This window comes from Perognathus longimembris, chromosome 23 (assembly GCF_023159225.1).
Source record: "Perognathus longimembris pacificus isolate PPM17 chromosome 23, ASM2315922v1, whole genome shotgun sequence".
Taxonomy (NCBI): Eukaryota; Metazoa; Chordata; class Mammalia; order Rodentia; family Heteromyidae; genus Perognathus; species Perognathus longimembris.
In genome coordinates this window covers 14,580,372-14,603,330 of record NC_063183.1, presented here as the reverse complement: position 1 = coordinate 14,603,330, position 22,959 = coordinate 14,580,372, and the positions used below count along the sequence as shown (strand labels likewise).

General features: G+C 52.5%; 4 protein-coding genes across 10 annotated transcripts in view; 1 reads left to right on the top strand and 3 right to left on the bottom strand.

Moving 5' to 3' along the window:
* Nucleotides 1–1,226: 1,226 nt before the first annotated feature.
* On the bottom strand, nt 1,227–7,682 carry Septin12 (septin 12). 2 transcript variants are annotated; one of them, XM_048332237.1, is made up of 9 exons: nt 7,495–7,682; nt 6,015–6,140; nt 5,853–5,934; nt 4,354–4,491; nt 4,089–4,206; nt 3,898–3,993; nt 1,855–1,951; nt 1,513–1,564; nt 1,227–1,426 (listed from the first exon to the last, which is right to left on the bottom strand). In XM_048332237.1, exons 1-9 carry the CDS (start codon nt 7,655–7,657, stop codon nt 1,228–1,230), a joined length of 1,071 nt encoding a protein of 356 aa, XP_048188194.1. In that variant the 5' UTR covers nt 7,658–7,682; the 3' UTR covers nt 1,227. The 2 variants fall into 2 exon arrangements, with proteins under 2 accessions (XP_048188194.1, XP_048188195.1); XM_048332238.1 differs by lacking the exon at nt 4,354–4,491 and having other exon boundaries at nt 7,495–7,657.
* Nucleotides 7,683–11,298: 3,616 nt separating this feature from the next.
* Smim22 (small integral membrane protein 22) lies at nt 11,299–12,145 on the top strand. Of its 3 annotated transcripts, none has more exons than XM_048332242.1 (4): nt 11,299–11,457; nt 11,599–11,749; nt 11,830–11,909; nt 12,044–12,145. In XM_048332242.1, the coding sequence occupies exons 2-4, from the start codon at nt 11,614–11,616 to the stop codon at nt 12,083–12,085; spliced, it is 258 nt and encodes an 85-aa protein (XP_048188199.1). In that variant the 5' UTR covers nt 11,299–11,457; nt 11,599–11,613; the 3' UTR covers nt 12,086–12,145. The 3 variants fall into 3 exon arrangements, with proteins under 3 accessions (XP_048188199.1, XP_048188200.1, XP_048188201.1); XM_048332243.1 differs by having other exon boundaries at nt 11,345–11,458; nt 11,585–11,749; XM_048332244.1 differs by having other exon boundaries at nt 11,365–11,453.
* Nucleotides 12,146–12,580: 435 nt separating this feature from the next.
* Nucleotides 12,581–19,666, bottom strand: Rogdi (rogdi atypical leucine zipper). The gene is made up of 11 exons (XM_048332239.1): nt 17,587–19,666; nt 17,438–17,509; nt 16,531–16,613; nt 16,300–16,354; nt 15,599–15,679; nt 15,042–15,137; nt 14,164–14,262; nt 13,785–13,898; nt 13,647–13,696; nt 13,432–13,558; nt 12,581–13,090 (listed from the first exon to the last, which is right to left on the bottom strand). Exons 1-11 carry the CDS (start codon nt 17,629–17,631, stop codon nt 13,049–13,051), a joined length of 864 nt encoding a protein of 287 aa, XP_048188196.1. The 5' UTR covers nt 17,632–19,666; the 3' UTR covers nt 12,581–13,048.
* Nucleotides 19,667–19,741: 75 nt separating this feature from the next.
* The window catches only part of Glyr1 (glyoxylate reductase 1 homolog), a 31,821-nt gene continuing 28,603 nt past the window's right edge, over nt 19,742–22,959 (bottom strand). For 3 of the 4 annotated variants that reach the window (XM_048332229.1, XM_048332230.1, XM_048332231.1), the window contains one exon: nt 19,743–20,086. In XM_048332229.1, coding sequence (XP_048188186.1) covers nt 20,012–20,086 — 75 coding nt within the window. In that variant the 3' untranslated portion in view covers nt 19,743–20,011. Of the gene's footprint in view, nt 20,087–22,959 lie in introns of all 4 variants that reach the window. The other variant, XM_048332233.1, reaches the window with a different exon arrangement.

The following is a 22,959-nucleotide window of genomic DNA, read 5'->3' as shown; positions in this document are numbered from 1 at the left end:
ATTCCTACCTTCCCTTCTTCCCCACACCTCTGGCGCTGACAGTTCCAAATATCCTTTGTTGTGCTTGCTTCCTCAGTTTTTACTTGCTGGGGTTCGAACCCACAGCCTTGTGCGTGCTTAGCTAATGCTCCACTAACTACACCCCGGCCTCCTGCCTGCCTTTATTCTGCTATAATACTAATAATGCCCATCCACCTTTGATCACCAGGCAATACACGTTTGTTCCTAATTTAGCAGTGTTGGAAGTACTGTGATCTTTCAGGAAAGGAACCCCTGGAGTTCGGAGAGTTTCAAATACTGAACACAGGAGATTCCAAAACGCTACTGGAACCTTCTATCTAAAAAGTCACCTTCCCGCCCCTCACAGTAAACCAGACACTCTAATGCCTGACTCTGCCTCCTTTTTCTCTTTAGTTTAAAATAATCTGAGTTTATACCACCTGAGGAGCGAACCGGTAAGAAAACCCGCGCCCGACTAAAACAGCGCACACAGTAGGCGCACAGCCAATGACGACTTCCGGGGCGCGTTCTTGAACGGCGGAAATCACGCTCCTGTCCCGCGGCTTCCACCTACCGCCCCGCCCCTTAGCCGCGGATTCATCCTCTCGCGAGGCTCACGCGAGGACCAGGGCGCGCCGGAAGCGGAAGTCAGGGGCACTGTATTTGGAGCGGTGGGACTACATTTCCCAGAGCGTCGCGCACCGCTGGCCCAGTGGACGTCTGCGTCCTGAAGGCGCTTGTGGTGGATCCCGCCGACTTCTGAGCCTCTGTACCCACCAGGGTGACCCCCCGAGGCGTGTGGTTCTGCATTCACCTAAGTGTTTAAAGGCTGCCCCCTAAGCTGGGCTCCGATAGCACAGGCGAGATCTAAAGATTGTGGTTCAAGGCCAGCCTGAGGAGGAAAATTCTTTTTTCTTTTTTTTTTTCCATTCTTGAGACTATCTCCAATTAACCATTAAAAAGCCCGAGGTGGAGCCGTGGCTTAAGTGGTAGAGCGCCATCCTTGAGCGAAAAAGCTCAGGGTCAGCGCCAGGCACTGAGTTCAAGCCCCCCCCCCATGTGTGCACGCGCAGCACGGGCACACACACACACACACACACACACACACACATCGTGTCTTATCAAAGCACAGCTTTATATTCAAAGCCACGCCCACCCTTAATAGATGCTCTGGTACACTGGTGTGCGTTGGGGTCCGGCTGATGACAGGCTTCGCAACCCCAGGGCTCAGCGCTCATCGTCTTTGGAATCCTTCTGGGCCTGCCTGCGGACCTTCAGGCACCCGGGACTGGTTAGCTGTCCTGGGGGAGCCAAGTTCACCCAGCCGGGCCCTCGGGGCAGCTGGTGACTCTCGTTGAGTCTGATGACGCGGTAGTTCTCGTAGTGGACGTTGTGGGTGATGTCCTTCAGGTCCTGGAGGTGAGACCTGGTCCGTGGAAGTCAGGTTAGCCCCAGCCAGGGTGACTACGGCCACCCCCAAGGGACACACACACACACCCCACAGCATCTCACCGGATGAGCAGGTCTCTTAGGAGAAGAAATTCGCAGTGTGCAATGTTCTCCACTGAAAGACATGGGCCCCAGCAAGGCTTTGCAAGGCTGTTGTGTCCTCAGCAAGCACTGAGTAAACCCCTGCTTCAGTACTGCCTCTCTCACTGTCCTATGGTCTCTCATTCCTTGGTTTGTTCATTCATTCATTCATTCATTCATACATACATACATACATACATACCTAATCAGTGAACTTGCTGGAAAAATGCCCTTTCTGTGGGCCTAATGGTCTAGGCAGGGCCTTGTGAGGGGCTGAGGATTCTATAGATGCCCCCTGCCCCCTCCCATGGCCCCTACACTGACCTTCAATGATGCCCCACTTGGTCTTCCGGCCCAGGATGCACCTCCCATTCACCAGGTGCTCTTGGTCAGCCCCCACTACAGCAAAGGGGATCTGCTCCTAGGGAAGAAGAAAGCAAGCTTGGGACCTCATGAGGAGGGAGCAGGGGTAGGAAACTGGCAAAGTTTCAGAGTTCAAAGATACCAGATCCCCTCTACCCTTGTCTCTTCTGTAAAATAGGGGCACTAGCAGTGCCAGCATACAGCTTTGTGAACATCTGTGAAGTGGGTTATCAGAGTCAGCCCTGGGAACTGTATCTCTGTTAATGATCACATTAATGATATACTAATTACATTAATGATATAATCTTTTTTGGTGTGTATGCCAGTACTGGAACTTGAACTCAGGGCCTGGGTATTGTCCCTTAGATTTTAAGGCTGGTACTCTACCACTTTGGGTGGTTTTCCAGTGGTTAATTGGAAAAGTAAGAGTCTCATGGACATTACTACCCAGGCTAACTTCAAACCATGATCCTCAGATCTCAGTCTCCTGAGTAGGTAGGATTGTAGGCATGATCCACCAGGGCCTGGCTTCAATGACATAATCTTGGGTGTGGAAGTATAGAACATTTAATGCTCAAAGCTCAGGGATTAATCCATAGAACAAAGACAATGTACAGGGGCTGGGAATATGGCCTAGTGGCAAGAGTGCTTGCCTCCTATACGTGAAGCCCTGGGTTCAATTCCCCAGCACCACATATACAGAAAACAGCCAGAAGTGGTGCTGTGGCTCAAGTGGCAGAGTGCTAGCTTTGAGCAAAATGAAGCCAGGGACAGTGCTCAGGCCCTGAGTCCAAGCCCCAGGACTGACAAAAAAAAAAAAAAAAGACAATGTACAAATGTGTATATGAAATACATATTTATAGTGGGGCATGGTGGCTCATTCCTGTAATCCTAGCTACTCAGGAGGGACAGATCAAAAGGATTAAAGGGGCTGGGGATATAGCCTAGCGGCAAGAGTGCCTGCCTCGGTATACCCGAGGCCCTAGGTTCGATTCCCCAGCACCACATATACAGAAAACGGCCAGAAGCGGCGCTGTGGCTCAAGTGGCAGAGTGCTAGCCTTGAGCGGGAAGAAGCCAGGGACAGTGCTCAGGCCCTGAGTCCAAGGCCCAGGACTGGCCAAAAAAAAAAAAGGATTAAGGCTCCATGCCAGCCTAGGTAAAAAGTTAATGAGGGGGTGGGTACTGGAGCGGGAGGGAAAGTGGGAGAAAAACAAGGGAGGGGTAGCAACGTTAGACAAGAAATGTACTCATTAGCGTACTTATGTAACTGTAACCCCTCTGTACATCACCTTTACAACAAAATTAATTTTTAAATTAATGAGACCCAATAAAAGCTAGGCATAGTGGTTTACATATGTCATCCCAGCTTCAAGGGAAGTATAAATAGGAGTTCTGAGTTCAAGATCCAGTACTGCCTAAAAAGAAACGAAACTCAAACACTTGTGCATATTATATATGTGTAATGTACATATGTACATAAAATCTTGTGAACACCAAAACCTCTTACATCTGAAACAGACAGTAATTATCACAAAGTTTAAAATAGGTAATAGTTGGGTATGAAGCCCAGGGTTTTCTCTTCTTGGTGGCTAAGACTTGGAACCACAATAGCAGAGCTGAGTAACTGCTCCAGACACTGTCGGGCCCATAGACTCAAAAAATATTTACTGTCTGCCTTTGTAAAAAAAAAAAAAAAAAGTTGGCTCAGCCCTATAATCATTTTCGGACTTAAGAGCCGGAAGCAGAAATCCAAAGCTGTAAGTTCCAAAGTTCTGTTGTAAGAGTTTGTTTTTATTTCCAGGGGTTAATTTTTGGTGGGAATGGAATGATGACCTCAGCAGTAAGTACTGCTGCCAGTCCCTAATGAGCCCTTAATGAGGACTTGTGTCTGGGTGGTGTTTTGAGACAAGACCCAGGACTGGCAAAAAAAAATGTAATATTTTCCTTCCTCTTCCCCTTTTTTTCTTCGTTCCTCCTTGCTCCCTGCCCTGTGGCTTCTTACTCGTATCTTGCCATTAAGGATGCTGTCATTAATGTCTTCATCAAAACACTTCTGCGGGTATACATCAATGCAGTGAGCTTTCAGGTTTTGCTGGATCTGGGGGACCAAACACACAAGGGACCTCAGCCTGCACTGTCCACTCTGCCCTCTGCCAACATTGACTCCAGCCCCATTTCCAGCACCCAGATCACCCTGCTCCTGAAGGCCTCTCGCTCCTCAATGGTCAGGCTGTCTGCTCGGGCGATCACGGGCACCACGTTCACAGTCCGGCACAGCCGCTGCAGGAACTCAATATCCAGCGGCCGCAGGCTGTCCAGGCAGGACAATGACGGTGGTGGCAGTGGTGGTGGTGTCTGAATGAGGAGGGGAGCCAGCCCAAAGCCTACCCCCGAGACTCCTCCTCCTCCTCTCTGCCCCATGCAGGCATCCCCACCCTGGCTGGTCCAGCCACCTCACCAGTGGCCGGTGGGTGGCACGAAGTACACACAGCAGTGCACACGGGTGTCAGGGATGTGACGCTGGCGGGTGATGAGGAGTTCCTCTTGCAAGTACCGCTCATACTGCTGGTTGATATAGCCCAGGACCGGGTCCCAGCTGGAGCAAGAGACCTCCACTCAGGACCAGCCACCACCCTGGACCTTCTCCACCCTCACAGACACATGGACCCCTCTGCCACCCTTGCCTGAGGCCTCACCTTCCCTGCCTGTAAAATGGACAGTGCCCACTTGGCAAAGGTGGGGCCACCCAGCCTGCACCAAGGAGTCACAGGCTCCTGGCTCTGCGCTCTTCCCGCTACTGTCCACAGGGCCCAAAACAGAGCTGTCATCTGTCTATCATGTATATATGTATGTATCTTTGTCCCTTTGCCTCTCTCTCTCTCTCTGGCTGTTTCTTTATTCAGTGCTAGGATGGAATCCAGCCCCCAAGCCATGCTAGGCAAGTGCTATCCCATTGACTTACATCCCAGCGCCAAACATATCCTTCTGAAAATAGAAGTTGAGGGCAATGGAGAGCAAATGTGCTTGAAGTTATCTATCTGACTCTTTATATATACAGACACATAGATACACTCATATGTATATATGTAACATATAACATGCATTTATAGTATATGAGTATACATATTATATAGTGTGTATTCTATTTTTACATATCAAAATAGCCTGATAGCTGCAATGGACACTGATGAGAACAAACTAAGCAACTGAAGGGGCAGCAGGGAAGAGGGAAGAAATGAGAGAAAAAGAAGGAACAGATTACACTAAGCAAAAGGAAAGAAATGTATATGTATATATCACCTGATCTGGAAGGAACTGTTTTATTGTTAATAATCATAGAGGTCATAAGCAGTGTAGATTAGAATGACAATGTCCATCAAGGGGAAGATTTAAGAAAAATGATGAAAGCAAGGGGGAGGATGGGTTAGGAGGAAGAAAGGAGGGAGAAAAATGAGGAAGGGGGTAACAAGTATGACAAGAAATGTATATGCATTCCTACCTTAAATATGTAACTGTAACTCCTCTGTACATCATCTTGACAAAAAAGACCATAATTTAAAAAATAGCCTGATAAAACCCACTATACACTAGGGCACTGTCCCTTAGCTTTTCCCACTCAAGACTAGCGCTCTACCACTTGAGCCACAGCTCCACTTCCAGGTTTTTGCTGCTTAATTGGAGATAAGAATTTAAGGATTTTCCTGACCAGGCTGGCTTTGAATCATGATCTTCAGATCTCAGGCTCCAGAGTAGTTGGCTTGAGCCACATTTGGCCGATGAGTTACCACCTCTGTGTCCCACAGAGCAAGTGGAGACTCCCATCCATTTCAAGAAGAAGCTGAGTGCATCCATTGTATAGTTAGGGAAACTGAGGCCTCTCCAACACTGTCTCCCAGAGGTTAGAGGGGCAAAGGCAGGAGAGGGGCAGCCTGGGTTCAGTCCCCATCCCTCACCCACCACTTGTCATTGTTGATCTGGTCTCCGAAGCCCGGTGTGTCGGTCACAGTCAGCTTCAGTTTCAAGCCCTTCTCCTCAATGACTGTGAAGGGAGGGGAAGGGGAGAATGTGGCTGGGGCAGGGCAGGGCGGAGCAGTGGGGGCCAGGGCAGGCCTCACTCACCGTGGCTCACAGAGTGCAGCTCCAGGGTCTGAGGCGTGGGCACCTCCAGGCTTGGCACAGCTGATTTCCATACCTTGGACTTGAACAATGTGTTCACCATGGTGGATTTGCCCAATCCACTCTGCCCTGGAGTGACCAGCAGGCATGTGTGTGGTTAAGTCAACTCCTCTCAAACGCATCTTTAAGATGATTTGAAAGGTGAACTCTTGACCGAGAATAATGAGGACATAATCCCAGCTGTTTAGGAGGTTGCGTTAGGAAGATCACAGTCCAGGGCTTGCCTCAGAGGAAAGCCAAGACCTTATTTAAAGAACTAACAAAGCCCAAAAGACTGAAGGATTGGCTTGAGTGGTAGAGCACCTGCCTAGAAAATGTGCATTCAATCCCAAGTAAAAAAAAAAAGGTGTCCTACTCAGTGCTTCCCCTTTTCTTTATTGGCTTTAAAATTACATAACAGCTAGGTGTTGGTGGCTCACCCCTATAATCCTAGCTACTTAGGAGGCTGAGATCTTAGGACCCCAGTTTGAAGACAGTCCATGAGACTCTTACCTCCAATAAACTACCAAAAAAGCCAGAAGTAGAGTTGTGGCTAATGTGGTAGAGTGCAAGCCTTGAGTAAAAAGAAGCTTTAGGACAGTGCCCAGGCCCTGAGTTCAGGCCCTAGGACCAACACTTTTAAAAAATTAAGCTAAATAATTAATTTAAAGTATGTAACATAAAATTAACCATTCATCTTAAAGAGCACAACAAAGCAGCATTAAGGACACATATAAAGTTGGGCAAGAATCACTTCTACCCGGTTTCAGAATGTTTTCATCATCCCAAATGGAAACCCTAGTCAGGCATGGTGGTGCATTCCTCTAATACCAGCATTGAAGCTGAGATAGGAGGATCATGAGTTCAAGGGCAGCCTGGGCTACACAGATCTCTACACAAGGTCTCCGAGGCCTACCTCAAATGAATTTGTTACAAGTTCAACACTCCTGCAGCATTGGATCAGGAACATAGGTCATGGAGGCTTGACATGGTCCCTACCCCATCTCACACCCGGCCCCTTCACTGAAGCAGTCACTTAATACATTATTTTCTGTCGAATGATTCAATAGTTCCTCGTTTTCATTTTTTTTTTTGGGGGGGGGAGAAGTGCTGGTGTTGGGCAATCCCTGAGTTTCTTTTTCTCAAGGCTGACATTCTACCACTGGAGCCACAGCTGCACTTCCGGCTTTTTTTGGTAATTGGAGATGAGTCTCATGGAGGGGATTTACTGCCCAGGCAGGCTGCCTTTGAACTTTGATCCTCAGATCTCAACCTCCTGAGTAGCTGGTATTATAGGCATGAGCCACTGGTACCCAGTCACACTTTCCCTTTGAATACACCTATGAGGCTGGGGAGACTGAGTCAGGGAGAAGCCAGGTAACGTAACCAGACCCACTGTGTCTTGTCCATTGGTCACCCCTGTATTCTTCATGCTCTCACTCACCCACCACCATGATGTTGAACTCAAACCCAGTCTTCATGGCTTTGATCTTCAGCTGGTCCAGCACAGCCTCGATACCCACAGGACCAAACCTCTCCAAGGGCGGGGTCCTGGGGCTGGAGGGCCTTGAGGAACAGGGGGAGGGGGACCGCCTCAGAGGGCTCATGGGGCCAGGGACACAATGATGCCTGTCCATGGCGGGAGTGGGAAGGTTGGTGTCACTGGGCTCAGAGGGGCTCCCCAGAGACTCCACACCTCTGTTCCCACTGGTCTATTTCAATTCCCTGGTCCCAGAGCAAAGTCAGGGAGACTGAGTCCCCATCCTGAGAGGCTCAGAAGTCTACCCTTGTCTCAATGGGCACAGCCAGGGGGCTCCCTGTTGAACCTGGGTGGGGGTTAGAGGCTTGCAGCTAGACTTTAGTTCTAGGTGAGGTACTAGGCGGGGAGGGGGGTGGAGGGAGAGGAGGGATCCAGAGGAGAGGCTCAGTAATAAGTGTCTCCCTTTCTCCCCTGCGACACAGAAACAGAGCTGGGCAGAGCTAGTGAGAGAGACGCAGGAAGGCGGAGACCCGGCCTGTAACACGCTCAGAAGATGGGCCTCTTGAGAAAGAAAGGTGGGCAGCCTATTGGGGCCTGGAGGCCACAGAGGCAGCCCCAGGTGGCACCTGGTGGTTGAGTCCCTGTGAGAGCTGCTGGCAGGCCCTGGTGTGCGGCGAGGGGGAGGGGAAGGCTGGCAGTTAGCCATAGAACCTGAGCTCCCCCTTCCTTCCTGTGACCTCCACCCGGACAGGAGCCTGCCAAGGCCAGGGCTGATCCTTAGGCCCTCGACACTCCCCCCTTTCCCCTGTGACCATGATCATACAGCGTTCCTGGTTTAGAGATGGAGGCCAGCTCTCCAGAGCTGTCTCCTCCATCAAAGCTGCCAGCTGGCTCATGTCCGAGGGGGACTTCCAGGCCCCAGCCCATATCCCTTAACCTCCCTGCCAGGGAAAGCCAGACAGGGGTCTGCAGCCTGAAAGCACATGCATGCATTTTCTTCCATCCACCCATCCTTGGCACCATACTGTTTTAAGTTGTGACACTCAGCCAGTGCAAGATGGCTTACTTCTGTAATCCCAGCTATTGGGGAGGGAGAGTTTGGGAGGATCACAGTTCAAGACCAGACTGAGCAGAAAGTTATCAAGATCCCTCCAGATTTTTGGGGGGGCAGGCATTGGTCATGGGTTTGAACTTTGGGCCTGGGGGTTGTCCCTGAGCTCTTCAGCTCCATTTTTCTGGTGGTTAATTGGAGGTAAGAGTCTCATGGACTTTCCTGCCAGGGCTGGCTTTGATTTTTATTTTTTTTTTTTTTTTTTTTTTTTTTTTTTTTTTTTTTTTTTTTTTTTTTTTTTTGGCCAGTCCTGGGCCTTGGACTCAGGGCCTGAGCACTGTCCCTGGCTTCCTTTAGCTCAAGGCTAGCACTCTGCCACTTGAGCCACAGCGCCACTTGTGGCCGTTTTCTGTATATGTGGTGCTGGGGAATCGAACCCAGGGCCTCATGTATACGAGACAAGCTCTCTTGCCACTGGGCCATATCCCCAGCCCATGATTTTTAATTTTATGTATTTAGTTTATGTGGTACTAAGGAATTGAACCCAAAGCCTCATGCATGCTAGGCAAGCACTGTATCACTAAGCCACATTCCCAGACCCCAGGGCTGGCTTTGTACCACAATCCTCAGAGCTCAGCCTCCTAGGTAGCTAGGATTACAGGCATGAGCCACAGGCACCTGGCAAGATCCCCGGCCCTTCATCTTAACAACAGCAGTGTTGGGCATGGTGGTGTGCACCTGACAGCCCAGCTGCTTAGGAGGCATAGGCAGAAGGGGTTTAGTTGGAGGCTAATGCTGGACAAGAATGTGATTCTTCCTGAAAAGTAACTAATGGAAAAAGGGCTGGAGGTATGGCTTAAGTAGTATAGCACCTGCTTAGCAAGCATGATACTCTTAGTTCAAAAGTCCTAGTACTGCCAAGCGGGAGAGGGGTGGGGGACAAGGTTTGATGCTGGTGGCTCATGCCAGTAATCCTAGCTACTCAGGAGGCTGAGATCTGAGGATCTCGGTTCAAAGCCAATCTGGGCAGAAAAAGTGTGACACCCTTGTCTCCAATTAACCACCAGAAAGCTAGAAGTGGTGCTGTGACTCAAAGTGGTAGAATACTAGCCTTGAGCAAAAAAGCTCAGAGACCCCGAGTTTAAGCCCCACAAGCAACAACAAAAGAAAAACCAAGAGATTGATGTAGAAGATACCCCCCCCCCCCAATTTCCCTGCATGTGACCTCATCCTAGGAGCCCTGGGATGCTAAAATGTGGACCAAATGTGGACCAGGCTCTGAGGAGCAGCTGACAGATGACCTTGTTCAAGGTCACTCAGTGGCAGAGCTGGATCTGAAGGCAGGGACTTGGTTAAGTCTTCCTGGGCTGAGTCCTCCACACCCCCTACTGCTTCATTCTTGCTCTCAGGACTGTGCCCATTCCCAATGTACTTATGAGATGATAAACTGGGTATGGTGGTACATGTCTGGAAACTCAGCTACCCTGGAGAATAAACCTGGAGACTTATAAGATGTAGGTCAGCCTGGGCAGTTTAGTAAGACACTGTCCCTATTGTAAAACAAAAGGGGTTGAGGGCATGGCTCAAGTGGCAGAGTGCTCGCCTAGCTATGTGTAAGACCCTGGATTCGATGCCCAGCACTACTCAAAAAGCAGGAGGAGGAAGAGGAAGAGTTAGGAAGAGGAGGAGGAAGCTCAGTCAAATAAACCTCTTGAGGGCTGAAGGATCTGATGAGCACAGGAGCCTAACTGGGGACCAGGAATGGAAAGTTGGAGGGGATGCACACTTGTAAGTTGGGGACAGAAACACAGCCACTCAGTGTACATCAGCCCTCAGCATCTGTTATGGTGGGAACTGGAAATGTCCCTCCAAACTCTTGTGTTGAGGACTTGGTTCCAAGTATGTGATGTTCAGAGAAACATTCTGGGAAAATGACTGGACCAGGAGGCCCTCACTTCACCAGTGACCTGACCATGCCCCAGTGCACTGGGGAAGGTGGGAGGCCTGCCTGGGGAAGCAGGGTTCTGATGCCCACCTTTGAGGGATGTGCTTTGTCCCTGTGCCCTTCCTGGGTCTCTTGTTTTCTGCTCTGCTGTGGTCAGTTGTGCTGATCTGATCTGCCTCACCACAGGCCCCAAAACAGCAGAGCCAGCTGGCCTTGACTGGAACTTCTGAAGCCAGAAAACAAAGCTCACCTGTCCTGCAAGTCTGCCTTCTAAGTACTTCATTCACAGAAGCAAAAAGTTAATAGCATCCTGATGTGCTAAGAAAGCTCGGACTCCCTTGCTGAATCCTCATGCCAATCCCGGGAGGTGGGCATGGTTTATATGCTTATTTCCCAGATAGGGAGACTGAGGAAGACTGGGGTTGGGCAGGAGTCATTCCTTGGGGCAGTCTTAAGGATTAGAAAAGGAATTCTCCCCTCAGGAACAGAGAGACTGTAGCAAAAACAAAAGGGCCGGAGCATAGCTCAGGTGCTTTGTCTATTAAGCACAAGGCCCTGAACTCAATCCCCAGTACCATCAAATTAAAAAAAAAAAAATTAAAAAGCCAAGGTCAAGGGTCCTGGGGAAGGAGCTCCTCTGAGAGGCAATCAGGGCTGTGGTGAACACCTGCTCTTCTGACCTCCTGAGGAAAGGTGCAAACCATCTGGGGCGTGAACAGGCTGGCAAGCCTGCGGCCCTCTGCCCTGGGCCCCTGCAGTGGGCTGGGCTGGGCTGGGCTCTCCAAGGGCTCTGGAAGCCCTGGTTGGCCTTGGGAAGGGCGGAGCTGGTTGCCAAGGCTGCAGGTGGTGTAGATCCGGAAGCAGGAAGCAGGTTGAGCTGGCAAAGACCTGGGACCTACCTGGCTGGAGGAGTGGAGGTTTCCAGAGGCAGGTGGGGTCCCGGGGAGATGGAGGGAGGATGGTGGCTGGGGCATCCCAAGTGAGGATGGGGACAGAAGAGCAGGGCTGAGGCAGGAGGGGCAGAGGCTGGCTCAGGCCCTGCTTCTGAGGTGGCCTCTGGGGGCCGGGACAGGTGGCTCCTGCCGAGATGGGTCTGTCATCCAATGAACTGGAAAGGGAGCTGGAGCACACAGCCCAGGAAGTGCTGGGGAAGCTGAGGAGCCACAAGCTGTTCCAGTCGGAATGGGACACGGCTGCCTTCGTGGTCTTCCTAGTCTTCGTGGGTGAGTGTGGCCCTCAGGTCTCATCAGCCCCGCCCAGTGGCTCGGCCAGGGGTCACATCTGGACACCTGTCTGTCCCCAGGCACTGTGCTGCTGCTGCTGCTCTTGGTCATTGCCCACTGCTGCTGCCGTTGCTGCTGCCCCTCTGCCAGCTCTGGGAAGGTGAGCCCTGGGAGGAGGAGGGGGTGGTGCCTGGAACCCTCCTGCCTCTTGCACAGGACAGGGCTGGGGCTGGGCTGCCTGTTGAGGGGCTTGGCAGACTGCCACCCACAAGGAACCCTCTGTGCCTCTCACAGGAAAAACCCAGAGGAATGGATAACCTGGCCCTGGAACCTTAGCACCAGCCCCCTGGCATGTGTCCAATGGATGGCAGTAACAAAGCCTGTGTTTGCTGGAAATTGAGTCTGGACTGTTCTGAGCCCCCAGGGCAGGTGGCATGGGGACTTGCGGCTGGCTGCATGGGGAGGCATGTCACTCCAGGTCACCCAGCTTATGGCTTGCAGGGGAGTGGGGGGTGGTGCTAAGCTCCCAGACACCTGATGCCTCACCCTGAATGGCAGTTACAGGTGGTTCCTGGCTGGGTGTGCTAGCACCTGTCATGCCAGCAAGTTGGCAGGCTGAGGGGGGAAGGCATTAAGGCCTAACACTAGGGACCCACAGGAACAGGGAGGCCACAGACACTGGGACCCCTAGGGACACAGGGGGGGCCGCTAATACCAGGGACCCCCCCAGGGACAGGGAGGCAATGACACCAGTACTCCTAGGGACATGGGAGGCCAGTGACACCAGGACCCCCAGCCTGACCCCCAGTTAGAAAGAGAGACAAGGGCTCTAGTAGAACTCTGATGCTCTTTATTTCCTAGAGGATCCAGATTGCAGAACAGCCCCGGCATTGCATTTGCTCAGCGGCAGCTGCCACTGCCTGTCCTTCTTCCTCCCATCCCTGAGTCCCATGGCCCCTAGCTCAGTACCACCCTCCCCTCCTGCAATAGATACCCCAGCTTTATCTGTGGCCTCCACAGCAAAGAGAGCTCTGGGCCGGGGCCACCCTGAGTGCAAGGTACGAGGAAGGCAGGAGCCCTGCCTTCCCAACCAACCCCAACACCAAGCCAGCGCCCCACATAGGCTTCCAATGTTCTTCCCAGTCCCCAGCAGTGCAGTTGGGTGGAAGGTGGGTGAAGAGGGAGATAAATAACTCATGGTGCCGGCCACAGCAGGCGCTATGAGGGGTGTGTGTGGGGAATGGGGCTCCATAGGTAGCGTCACCCCCTCTGGGGGACAGGCTCTGAGTGGTGGCCAGCTTAGAAGGGTCTGTAGCTCCAGTAGCTGGAGAAAACAGAGATCTGTGGAGGAAAGGGGCGGTCAGCAGGCACTGGCCATGGCCAGCCGGCGCTGGATGTAACTAGTGAATGATGGGGCATGGCCAGGGCCCAGTGGGGGCAAATCACCAGACACTGGGTGTGTCCAGCAGGCAGTAGGCATGTCTAGTGGGCACTGGGCGTGCCCAGTGGTGCGCTGTCCCCTCCCTGACCCAGGTGAGATGTCAAGGTCTAACCACATGTTGGGTTGGGAGTGGTCTCAGCAGGCATAGCCTAGCTGCCTGGTGCACCAGGGTAGAGCCTGTGGAATTGCCCACAGGGACTCCAAGTGCTTTGCCCCCACCTTCTCCCCGGCAGCGCCCCACCTTATCCTTGAGCTGCTGGCAGAGCTGCAGGGAAACGGTGAAGTAGACCAGGGCGTCGTTCAGCCAGGGGATCACACACTCCACCTTGTGCACATGGCTCACCTCCAGGCGCTGGGACCCCCACTCGCTGGGAAGGAGAGGCGGCTGGCTGAGGGGGTTTCCTGGTCCCAGATGGAGGGGGCGGCATGAGTGAGAAGGCCTCCCCCACTACTTACAACATGGCCCCGGGGCTGTGCAGCACGGCGCCTCCAGCAGGGCGGAAGTTCTAGGGAGAAGTGCCAGAGCCAGTTAGGCAGGGAGGTGGGGTGGGGGGAATGAGCTGCGGGGGGTGGGGGGTGTAGGCGAGGGCTCACCTTGGTGGAGGTGGGCTGCAGGGTGTGCAGCTGGTACACCGTGAGACACAGCTTGTTGAGGTTGATGTAGACGTTCACCAGCAGGTCCGAGGGCAGTGTGGGGGCGAACATCCTCTGCAGGGAAGGGGGTATGAGGCCCTTCCCACCCAGGCCAGCCCTCCCCCGCCCCAGCCGCTCTCCCCAGTTGCACTTGGGATCCTGCCGGCTTTAGAGGCCACTGGCTCCCAGCCGGACCCACATATCTGGGGGAGACAGAATGGAGGCCATGGAGGACTTCCCAGGAAACCACACGGGCACAGAATTCTGACCAGTGGCAGTTTGGGGCCCCAAGGGGAGGGCAGGACCTGTCCTGGGCCAGGGTTGGCTGAGGGGTACTGACCGTGAGGCCGCTGGCTGCGAGCTCAGGCAGGGTGAGGGTGGCTGGGGTGGTGAGCCGGTTGCGGGCTCTGGTCAGCTGGAGCATGACGGCGTCCATGAGCTGGGGGGAGGGTGACATCATGCGGCTGCACCTGTGGTGCCTGGGCCTCCCCACCCCTACCAGGGAGCCACAGTGTGGCAGTGGGGGTCCTCAGGCTGAGTTCCGTGGCTCTGGCCTGGCTGAATGGCAGTCAGGATTGGGGGCATCAAAGGCTGGGGGAAAGTCCGTGGAAGGCACTCTGCATGCAGGACAGGGGTGCGGCAGGGACCAGAGGGCTTCCTGGAGGAGGTGGTGGGATGGCTGAGTTGAGGTCTCAGTTTTGACGGGTGAAGAAATGGCTGCACGAGGATAAGCGGCTCACACCGCTTGTGGATGCTAAGGCCATATGTGGCCTTTCCCACCATCCCTCAGCCACAAGGGCAAGGCCTGGGCCAATTCCCAAGTCTCCACTCCCACTGTTTCCTGATGGCCATACAGTTGGTGCCAGAGGCTCAGAGAGGGCAGGTAAATTGCCCAATGATGCACAGCAAGTCAGGAGTGGAGCTAAAGCTGAGTCCCTGACATAAGCTCACTCCATGCTGCTTTGCTTTGTAATGAAATGCCTTTACTGCTTCAGTGGGGACCACCACAGAGCAGCCAGAACCTTCTGAGTGCTTGCTGGGGCCACTTTGCCTGCTTTGCTTACTGCTAGGTGATTTGGGGTCAGAGTGGACTAGGGGGCTGGAACTGGGCGGATTCTAGACCTATAGGCTCCAAGCCATTATCTCAGGGGAAGGGTCAGCCTGGAGGGAAGCATGTGGTGTGGGTCGGGCCACGGGGAGCACCAGAGGTCTGCGTACCTTTAGGACTTCGGCTCCTGTCTTAAATTGGTAGCTCTCCTCCCGGTTGGCAAGGAGGTAAATGGCTTGGCTCACGTGGTTCCGGGCATCCTGGATCTGAAAACAGTACCCACCACACCTGAGGCACATCAGCCATGGGGCAGTGTTGGCTCTGGGGCCACAACATGGCATTAGCACAGGCCCTGCCCAAGTGGTTGTGTGTGTGTGTGTGTGTATGTGTGTGTGTGTGTGTGCCTGCTCTGGCCTGTGATCACTCCACCCTCCAGAGCGGCTCTTGGTGCCCTGGAGGCCAGGCTGGCTGGGGAAGCAGGAACTGGGAAGGAGCATTAGGAATTTGGACCTGGCCCCCCAGGGTCCTGGCAAGGCCCCAGAAGTTGGGGCAGTGGAGTGACCGACTGGTTTAGGAGACCACCAGCTGTCCCCTGGGCCAGAGGATCCACAGGCAGGGCAGGTTCTCTGCCCCAGGGGCTGCCAGGAAATGGCCTCCTAGGCTTGCCTGGCTATACCGCAAATTCTCACAGCCAGCCCCAGAGGCCAGGGTCTAGTGGGGCACAAACCTGCTGCAGCTTCCACTGCTTGTCCTCCCGGAAGGCGAAGTGCAGCAGCTGGTTGTTCCTGGGCATCTTCAGGTTCACGTCCTGACAGGTGAGAGGGGGCTAAGCCAGCAGGAGCCATGTCCTTGGGTGGGGGTGGGAGGGTAACAGGGGAATGGATGGGCAAGATAGGGTTGGTAGTAGCCTAGGCCCCAGCTACTTCACAGTGTCCAGGGCTTCTCAACACCTTGGCTGTTTTGGAGTGAACAGGGAAGTGAGGAAAGAGGAATGCAGGCCTGGTGGGGGCTGACAAGATGGTAGCGGAAGGTGGCCTCCCTTGATGGGGCAGTGGGAACTTCTGTGAGTCCAACAGACTGAAGCCATGGAGGGGAGAGACTTCCTCTTGCTTTGCTGCCCCGCACGGGGGCAGAAACAAGCCACAGCCTGGATGATGGCAGATTTGACGCTGAGCCAGGGCCAGCCTAATCCTGCCAATGTCCACAAAATCCTGGGTCCTGCTGCCAGGCCGAGCTGAGTGCAAAGGACCTTCCTGCCTCCCTCACTGAATCTCCACACCAGTCCCTAGCACAGGCAGGAGTGCTGTCACCTTAGACACAAGGAAACCAGGCTCAGAGAGTCCAGGGCTCTGCCCAATGGCAACCCAGCTGGCTGGTGGGAGAGCTGATAAAGGGTTGGGTGGGATGGGGAGCAGGTGGAACACTCACCGCCTGGCTGAGGGCATCGCCTTGCAGGGTCAGCACGCCCTTCACCTGGTCCGTGCTACAACAGTTGGGGGTGGGGGGGCAGTGAGGTGTGGCAGTCAAAGGAGCACCTGCTTCTGGACCTCCCACTCCAATCTCCCATGGCTTGCCCACTGTCCCCCGCCCAGGACCCCCAAGAGTCTGTGTCCTATCACCCATTCCCTGCTCCCAGAGTTTCTACTGAGCCCAGCTCACCTGGAGCTGCCTAGGATGAAGTTTTCCTGCTTGGTGGGCCCCTCAGCCCCTGTGCCTGGCAACGTGAAGCGGAGAGAGGCTTCCTGCAGTAAACAGAGAGCAGCTGTAAAGTGTACCCCAATCCAGAGTCCCTCCCTCCAGATCTTGGGTCAAATGAGGAAGGGAGAAGGTAGGGTGGTTTGATTTGGTACCTGGGTTGAGGCTGGGCATTCTACACTGCATATAGATAGGGCAGAAAGGCTCCACCTCCTAGCTGGGTGGAGAGGCTGGTTATAGTCATGGTAACCTGTAGTTCTGGGCCACTCCAGGCATGAGGCATTTTAAAAAGACTGGCTAGTCTTCATGTCTGATCTCCGAGGGAGTACTGTTATCTCCTTCTTGGAATGAGAGGAAGAGAAGCCCAGAGAGGTTGACTAACTTAGCTGAGATCACACTGTAAGGGAGGGGGCAGGATCCTTCAGCTGTCTGATGACCAGTTCTTTTCCTTCCCTTCCTTTTTTTTTCTTTTGGAGACAGAATCTCACTATGTAGTCTAGGCCAGTCTCAAAGCCCTGATCTCTGTTCCTATGGTGCTGAGATTACTAACCCGATCCCTAACGCCCAGCTCAGTTGTCTGGTTAATGTCACTGCCTCAAAGGAAGCCCTGGGGCTGACCTGTATCGCCCAGGCCCCCTTCCCCCGCCCTTGCTGCTTGCAAAATTACTGCTGACTTCCTTGTGTCCACCACTGAACTCCCTTCACTGAGGTGGGCGCCCCACCGGGGGCTTTTAGATACCACCGGACTGACGCAGGAATGAACCCAGTGGAAAAGACAGGTGGCCGCCCTGCGGGGACCCAGGGCGTGCAAAGGCCCGGTGGCAGGGTGCCCATGGCGAGGGCAGGGCAGCCGTGGAGCGGGGCGCCTTACCTTGAGGATGTCCTGCAGCTGCCTCAGCACAGTGTGTACCTCATCGTGCAGCAGCCAGCGGAACTCCTCCTCCTACGGGAGGTGGTGGAGGTCAGGGCCCAGCCCACGCACCGCCTGTCCTTCCGCCCATCCCGCCGCCCGCTCCTCACCAGCACGGCCCGCTCCGCTGCTGTCGCTGCCATTGCGGTCGCCATCGCCGCCGCCTTCTCCCTCTCCGCCGTGCGCGGCCGGTCCGGCGCGCGGAGACCGCCCCTTACCTTCCTTTTGCCAGCGCCGATTGGCGGAGGGCGCTCTGGCCCCGCCCCCAGCTTCTCTGACCCAGCTATGGGAGCCAGCACCTCCCAGCGTGCCTGGTCCTCTAAGCTCCCGCAAGCCCACCTGACCTGCCCATGCCACAAGCACCGCCCCCTCCCGGCCCTGATAGGGCAGCTAGCCCTTCGCGCCCAGTGATTGGCTGGCAAGCTGCCTGCCGGCCTTCCCAGTGGACCTCTGGAGAACCGGCCTCTACTGCCGGCCACTGACTGGTCCAGGCCCGGTGGACTGAGCCCTGGGGCCTTAATCCCCAAGCAGGGACTGAACCGGAGACCAGGCCTCCAGCCCTACCCCAGCGCTGCCCAGACCCCAGGGCAGGGCTCACACGTCACAGCTCTGTTACCAAGAAATGTTTTATTTTTCTTGCAGTAGCTTTGTTAATTGCACAAAATCAGATTTTGTTTTTGCCATTTAAACATTATCACACAATCCTATTCTGAAAGACAAATGTTCATTAAAAACAAAGCAAAAATAAAAATTCACAACCTTAATCACCTAGATTTGTCATTTAAAGATTAAAGGAAGAAGGGAATAGGGGCTTTCTTACAAGCTTTTTCACAAGTGTCACATTTTCTCCTTAAAAGGGAAGGATCTCAAAACAAGGGTAAAGTAGCTTAAACAGAAATATTCATAAAAAGAACTTTACAGAATTGTCAACAATATTAAGACAACATTGACTAACCGGTTTTCGTACAGCATGTCCCCCCACCCCCACCCTCAGTGTCACCCGAGACCAGGACAGGCTGTGTTCAGACAGAAAACAAGTTCAACTTCCCAGTGATCCCAGTGGCCCACCCCAGTCCTCCCGAGATCCCACCCAGGCTCTAGCCCAAGGAAAAGGGCCAAAATGTTGGGGGAGATCCCACATAGGCATGGCCACATGTATTTCACTTTGATGCACACCTGCAAATCATGACTGGAATCTCAACCCAGGAGAGGAAGCAAGGCTGAAATCTCTTGGTGACTTCTCCTTGCTCCTCTCCAACACTCTATGCCCTTTCTGGTCCCCTAGTCAAGGAGAAATACCAGAGCCTGAAGTCTCCCAGCCCCACTCTGCGGTCAGGCTAGCCCAGGCCTGTCCCCTCCCCTCCAAAGACCCTTGGCCTGGCCAGGGACCAATGAAACCCTGATGCTAGCTGGAGTGAAGACACTCCCTTCCCTATCAAGAGCTGAGCCTCAGAAATGCTTGCGGCTTGCAGGCTGGGTCTGGGCCACACAGGGGATAGATACAGACAATCTCCATGGGAGGAAGGGGTGAAGAGGTGGGGCATGCAGGACCTGGGCAGGGCAGGCAGGAGCAGGTGGTCAGAGAGGCTCTTCAAGGCCAGGTGAAGAGACTGTCTTAACGGAAACAGGAAGGCACTGCCCCATTCCCCACTGCTCATGGTGCCCTCAGGACCCCTTCCTAAGGGTTGGAATGCAAATCCAAACACTAAAAACAGCCCAGGAGGAGCAAGTGCTCACATCAGGTACCCAGGGTAGTGCCAAGGTGAGCAGGAGGGAGGGCAGTGTCCACACTCACCTCAGGCCAGCCACTCTCACTCTCCCTACAGAGGTGTCTGGCAGGCTGTGCCAGTCCCCCTTCAGTTCACAAAGGCCTTGAGAGAGGAGCCCAGCTGGGAAACTGTCCTCAGCTGGTGGCCTGAGATTGGAGGGCCCACGGGGCCTGTGTTGGTGTCTGTGCTGGTTCACCTTGGCTGAGCTCTCTCTTGATGCTCGGGAAGGGGTGGGGGTGGGTTTAGACCTGTCTCCAGCCTCCATGATGGGGACTGGGGCAGTGTCCAGTGCTCAGGGCCAATTCTAGTCCCTCTGCTCAAAGGGGTGGCGACGAGACAAGCGTGGAAGAAGAAAAGCCAGGCAGCAATTTCTGGGCAGCTTCTATCCTGGGGCAAGAGCCAGTGTGTGAGTGTGTGTGTGTGAGAGAGAGAGAGAGAGGAGAGAGGAGAGAGAGAGAGAGAGAGAGAGAGAGAGAGAGAGAGAGAGAGAGAGAGAGGCAGAGAGACAGAACACACAGCCTCATACTCCATGGCCAGTGCCCAGTCCAGGAGCTTCCTCATCAGCCACCCTGCTGACAGCCCCACTCCCCGTCCAGGATTTCAGAGAGGGGCTGCCAAGCACTGGGCTGACAGCAAGTCACAAAGTCTGTATAAAAGGAAATGGAGACAGGTGGACTGGTCCAGAGCTAAGTCCCAGGACCTCGACCCCATGTGAGGAACAGAGGCCAGAGGAAAGATGGAGGGGTATGGTGGGGGCATTGAAAGATTAGTGTATATAGGCTCGGTACACGGCAGACATATCATTATCAGACTGGTCCAGTGCCTTGGCTCTTTTGTACACCTGGAAAAAAAAAACACAGGAGTAAAATAACACAGATGGAGAGGTTATAGGTGCACAGCTGAGAAGTTGGGGTGCTTGGGACTTTGAGCTGCTGGGAAGGTGCTGACCATTTTGTTTTGGGATGTGTTCCCTGCAGAGGGGATGACAGGACAATAGCCAGGAGGATACTATAGGACATCCTCTGGGTGTGGAGGGTACTCCTGCACCTGACAACACAGAACTCTGCTCTTGGCTTAGCCCGTGAAGGTAAGGCCACATATTGCAATCCTTATGCAACCACAAAATCAAGAGGAGGCAAATGAAAACAGAATTCTATTATTTTTTTTTTTTTTGGCCAGTCCTGGGGCTTGGACTCAGGACCTGAGAACTGTTCCTGGCTTCTTCTTTTTTTTTTTTGCTCAAGGCTAGCACTCTACCACTTGAGCCATAGCGCCACTTCTGGCCGTTTTCTGTATATGTGGTGCTGAGGAATCAAACCCAGGGCTTCATGTATACGAGGCAAGCACTCTTGCCACTAGGCCATATCCTCAGTCCGAAAACAGAATTCTAAAACAGACTCATAATTAAGTTGGTGAGAAGGAACAGATGAAGGTAGAGGCAACAACGACAAAGGGGTCACTGCAAACTCAATGTTACCTCAATACAGATGCTAAATGCCCATGGACTGGTCAACCTTAAGATGTGACTTCTGAGCTCCTACAGTGTGGAGCCTGAATCACATTATGTGGCCTGAATGGGTACACCTCACAAAACTTACCAAAAGTGCACGTGCAAGTGACCTGTAAATATATTATTTGAAAGCATGCTAACAAAAGAAATACTTCAGCTAAAAGGTAGATACTGTCAGAATGGCTGAAAAGTAAGCCCTAACCAAGGACTATTGATAAAAAACAAAAGTTAAATGTAAAGACATAGGTGAGAAGAACGTAGGAGAGACCCTGTGACAAGGATAATAAGCATAAAGCTGGGTGCCAGTAGCTCATGCTTCTAATCCTAGCTACTCAGGAGGCTGATAATTGAGGACCATGATTTGAAACCAACCCCAGGCAGGAAAGTCTATGAGATTCTTATTTATTTATTTATTTATTTTGCCAGTCCTGGGCCTTGGACTCAGGGACTGAGCACAGCCCCTGGCTTCTTTTTGCTCAGGGCTAGCACTCTGCCACTTGAGCCACAGCGCCACTTCTGGCCATTTTCTATATATGTGGTGCTGGGGAATTGAACACAGGGCTGAATGTATATGAGGCAAGCTCTTGCCACTAGGCCATATTTCCAGCCCCGAGTTCTTATCTTCAATTAACCACAAAAGAGCCAGAAGGGAGCTGTGGCTCAAGTAGTACAGTGCTAGCCTTGAGCAAAAAAAACTCAGGGATAGTGCCCAGGCTCTGAGTTCAAGTTCCAGAGTGTGATCCCTCAACACATGAAAAAAGCAAGCACGGCAGAGCTGCATGCAGTGCCTATGTATGACAAACAGCAGACAGACATTACAGAGTAACTAGCAATTAAACTCATGAGAAGGACACTAGCAACCATCAATGTCTCAAAGCCAAACAATGTAAAAAAGAATTAAAGGAGAAAAGCAGGTAATGCTACTAGTTGGAATTTCTTTTCTAAGTGGTACAGGAGTTTGAACTCAGGGCCTTGTTCTTGCTCAGCTGACAATGTGCCATTTCAGTCATGCTTCCAGCCTGGCTATTTGTTAGTTATTTGGTTTTTCTACCTCTTCTGACTGGCTGGCCTTGAATCAGGATCCTGCAGATCTCTACTTCCTAAGTAACTACAATTATAGGTGTGAGCCATGCACAGGTTTCTAGTTAAGAGATTTCAACAGCCATCCTGCAATTGAAAAGAACTGTACAAAAAGGTACTGTCCTTCCATCACTATTGAAAGACAAAATGGAAGTTGTTTGGTCTGACAGTTGCAAAATACACCCAGCAACCGCAGGACTCATATTCTTTATTTTCTTGCAATGCCAGGGAACAAACCTAGGGTTTTGACCATTCTAAGTGATTCTAGGTGATTGACCACTGAACTACATACAACCTCAGTCCTTTTGTCCTTATTTTGAGACAAGGTCTAAGTTGGCAAGGCTAGCAATGAACTTGGCTCAAAGTTAGTACTATACCACTTGAACAACAACTCTACTTATTTTTGTTGGCTAACTGGAAATACATGTCTCACAGACTCTCCTGGCTAGGCTGCCTTTGGACCATGCCATGATCCTTAGACATCAGTTTTCTATGTAGCTAGGATTGTAGGTGTGAGCTGCCAGTGGCTAGGTCTTGCTTTTTGTCAGGAGTGACTTGGACCACGATCCTCCTATTTTTGCTTCCTCATGTATCTGGCTCAACTTGTTTAGTCCTGGGGCTTGGGACTTAGGGCCTGAGTCAGTCCCTGGCTTCTTTTTCCTCAAGGCTAGCACTCTACCTCTTGAGTCACAGCACCACTTCTGGCTTTTTCTATTTATGTGGTGCTGAGGAATAGAACCCAAGGGTTCATACATGCTAGGTAAGCACTCTACCACTAAGTCATACTCAGCTCCTCACAAACTTTTTGCCCAAGCTCACCTCAAACCATGATTCTTGTGATTTCTGCTTTCTAAATAGGTGTGAGCCACCACACTTGGCAGAACTCACATTCTATTTAACTGCATAAGTAGTAGCACCAACAAGGAAGCCCATCTGCTGGGCCATAAGTCTGGATAAATATAAAGCTTAACACACCACATGGCCATGTCCTCAGGTCACAAGAAAAATAAAATAGAAATCAATAACCATTAGGTATCTAAAAATCTCCAAATGTTGAACAAACTTTTATTTGAGTCTGAACTTCGGTTTTACCTAGGCTAGCCCTAAACTTCTGGGCTCAGTCA

Coding starts and splice junctions, on each gene's coding strand:
- Rogdi (XM_048332239.1), bottom strand. CDS start 17,631: ATGGCGACCGCAATGGCAGCGACAGCAGCGGAGCGGGCCGTGCTG. Junction 15,138..15,598: donor AGCAGTGGAAGCTGCAGCAG/GTTTGTGCCCCA, acceptor TACTGTTTTCAG/ATCCAGGATGCCCGGAACCA. Junction 14,263..15,041: donor CAGGAGCCGAAGTCCTAAAG/GTACGCAGACCT, acceptor CCCTCCCCCCAG/CTCATGGACGCCGTCATGCT.
- Smim22 (XM_048332242.1), top strand. CDS start 11,614: ATGGGTCTGTCATCCAATGAACTGGAAAGGGAGCTGGAGCACACAGCC. Junction 11,750..11,829: donor GGTCTTCCTAGTCTTCGTGG/GTGAGTGTGGCC, acceptor GTCTGTCCCCAG/GCACTGTGCTGCTGCTGCTG. Junction 11,910..12,043: donor CCTCTGCCAGCTCTGGGAAG/GTGAGCCCTGGG, acceptor TGCCTCTCACAG/GAAAAACCCAGAGGAATGGA.
- Septin12 (XM_048332237.1), bottom strand. CDS start 7,657: ATGAGCCCTCTGAGGCGGTCCCCCTCCCCCTGTTCCTCAAGGCCCTCC. Junction 6,141..7,494: donor GTTCAACATCATGGTGGTGG/GTGAGTGAGAGC, acceptor TGGTCACTCCAG/GGCAGAGTGGATTGGGCAAA. Junction 3,994..4,088: donor GAGAGGCCTTCAGGAGCAGG/GTGATCTGGGTG, acceptor TTGGTCCCCCAG/ATCCAGCAAAACCTGAAAGC.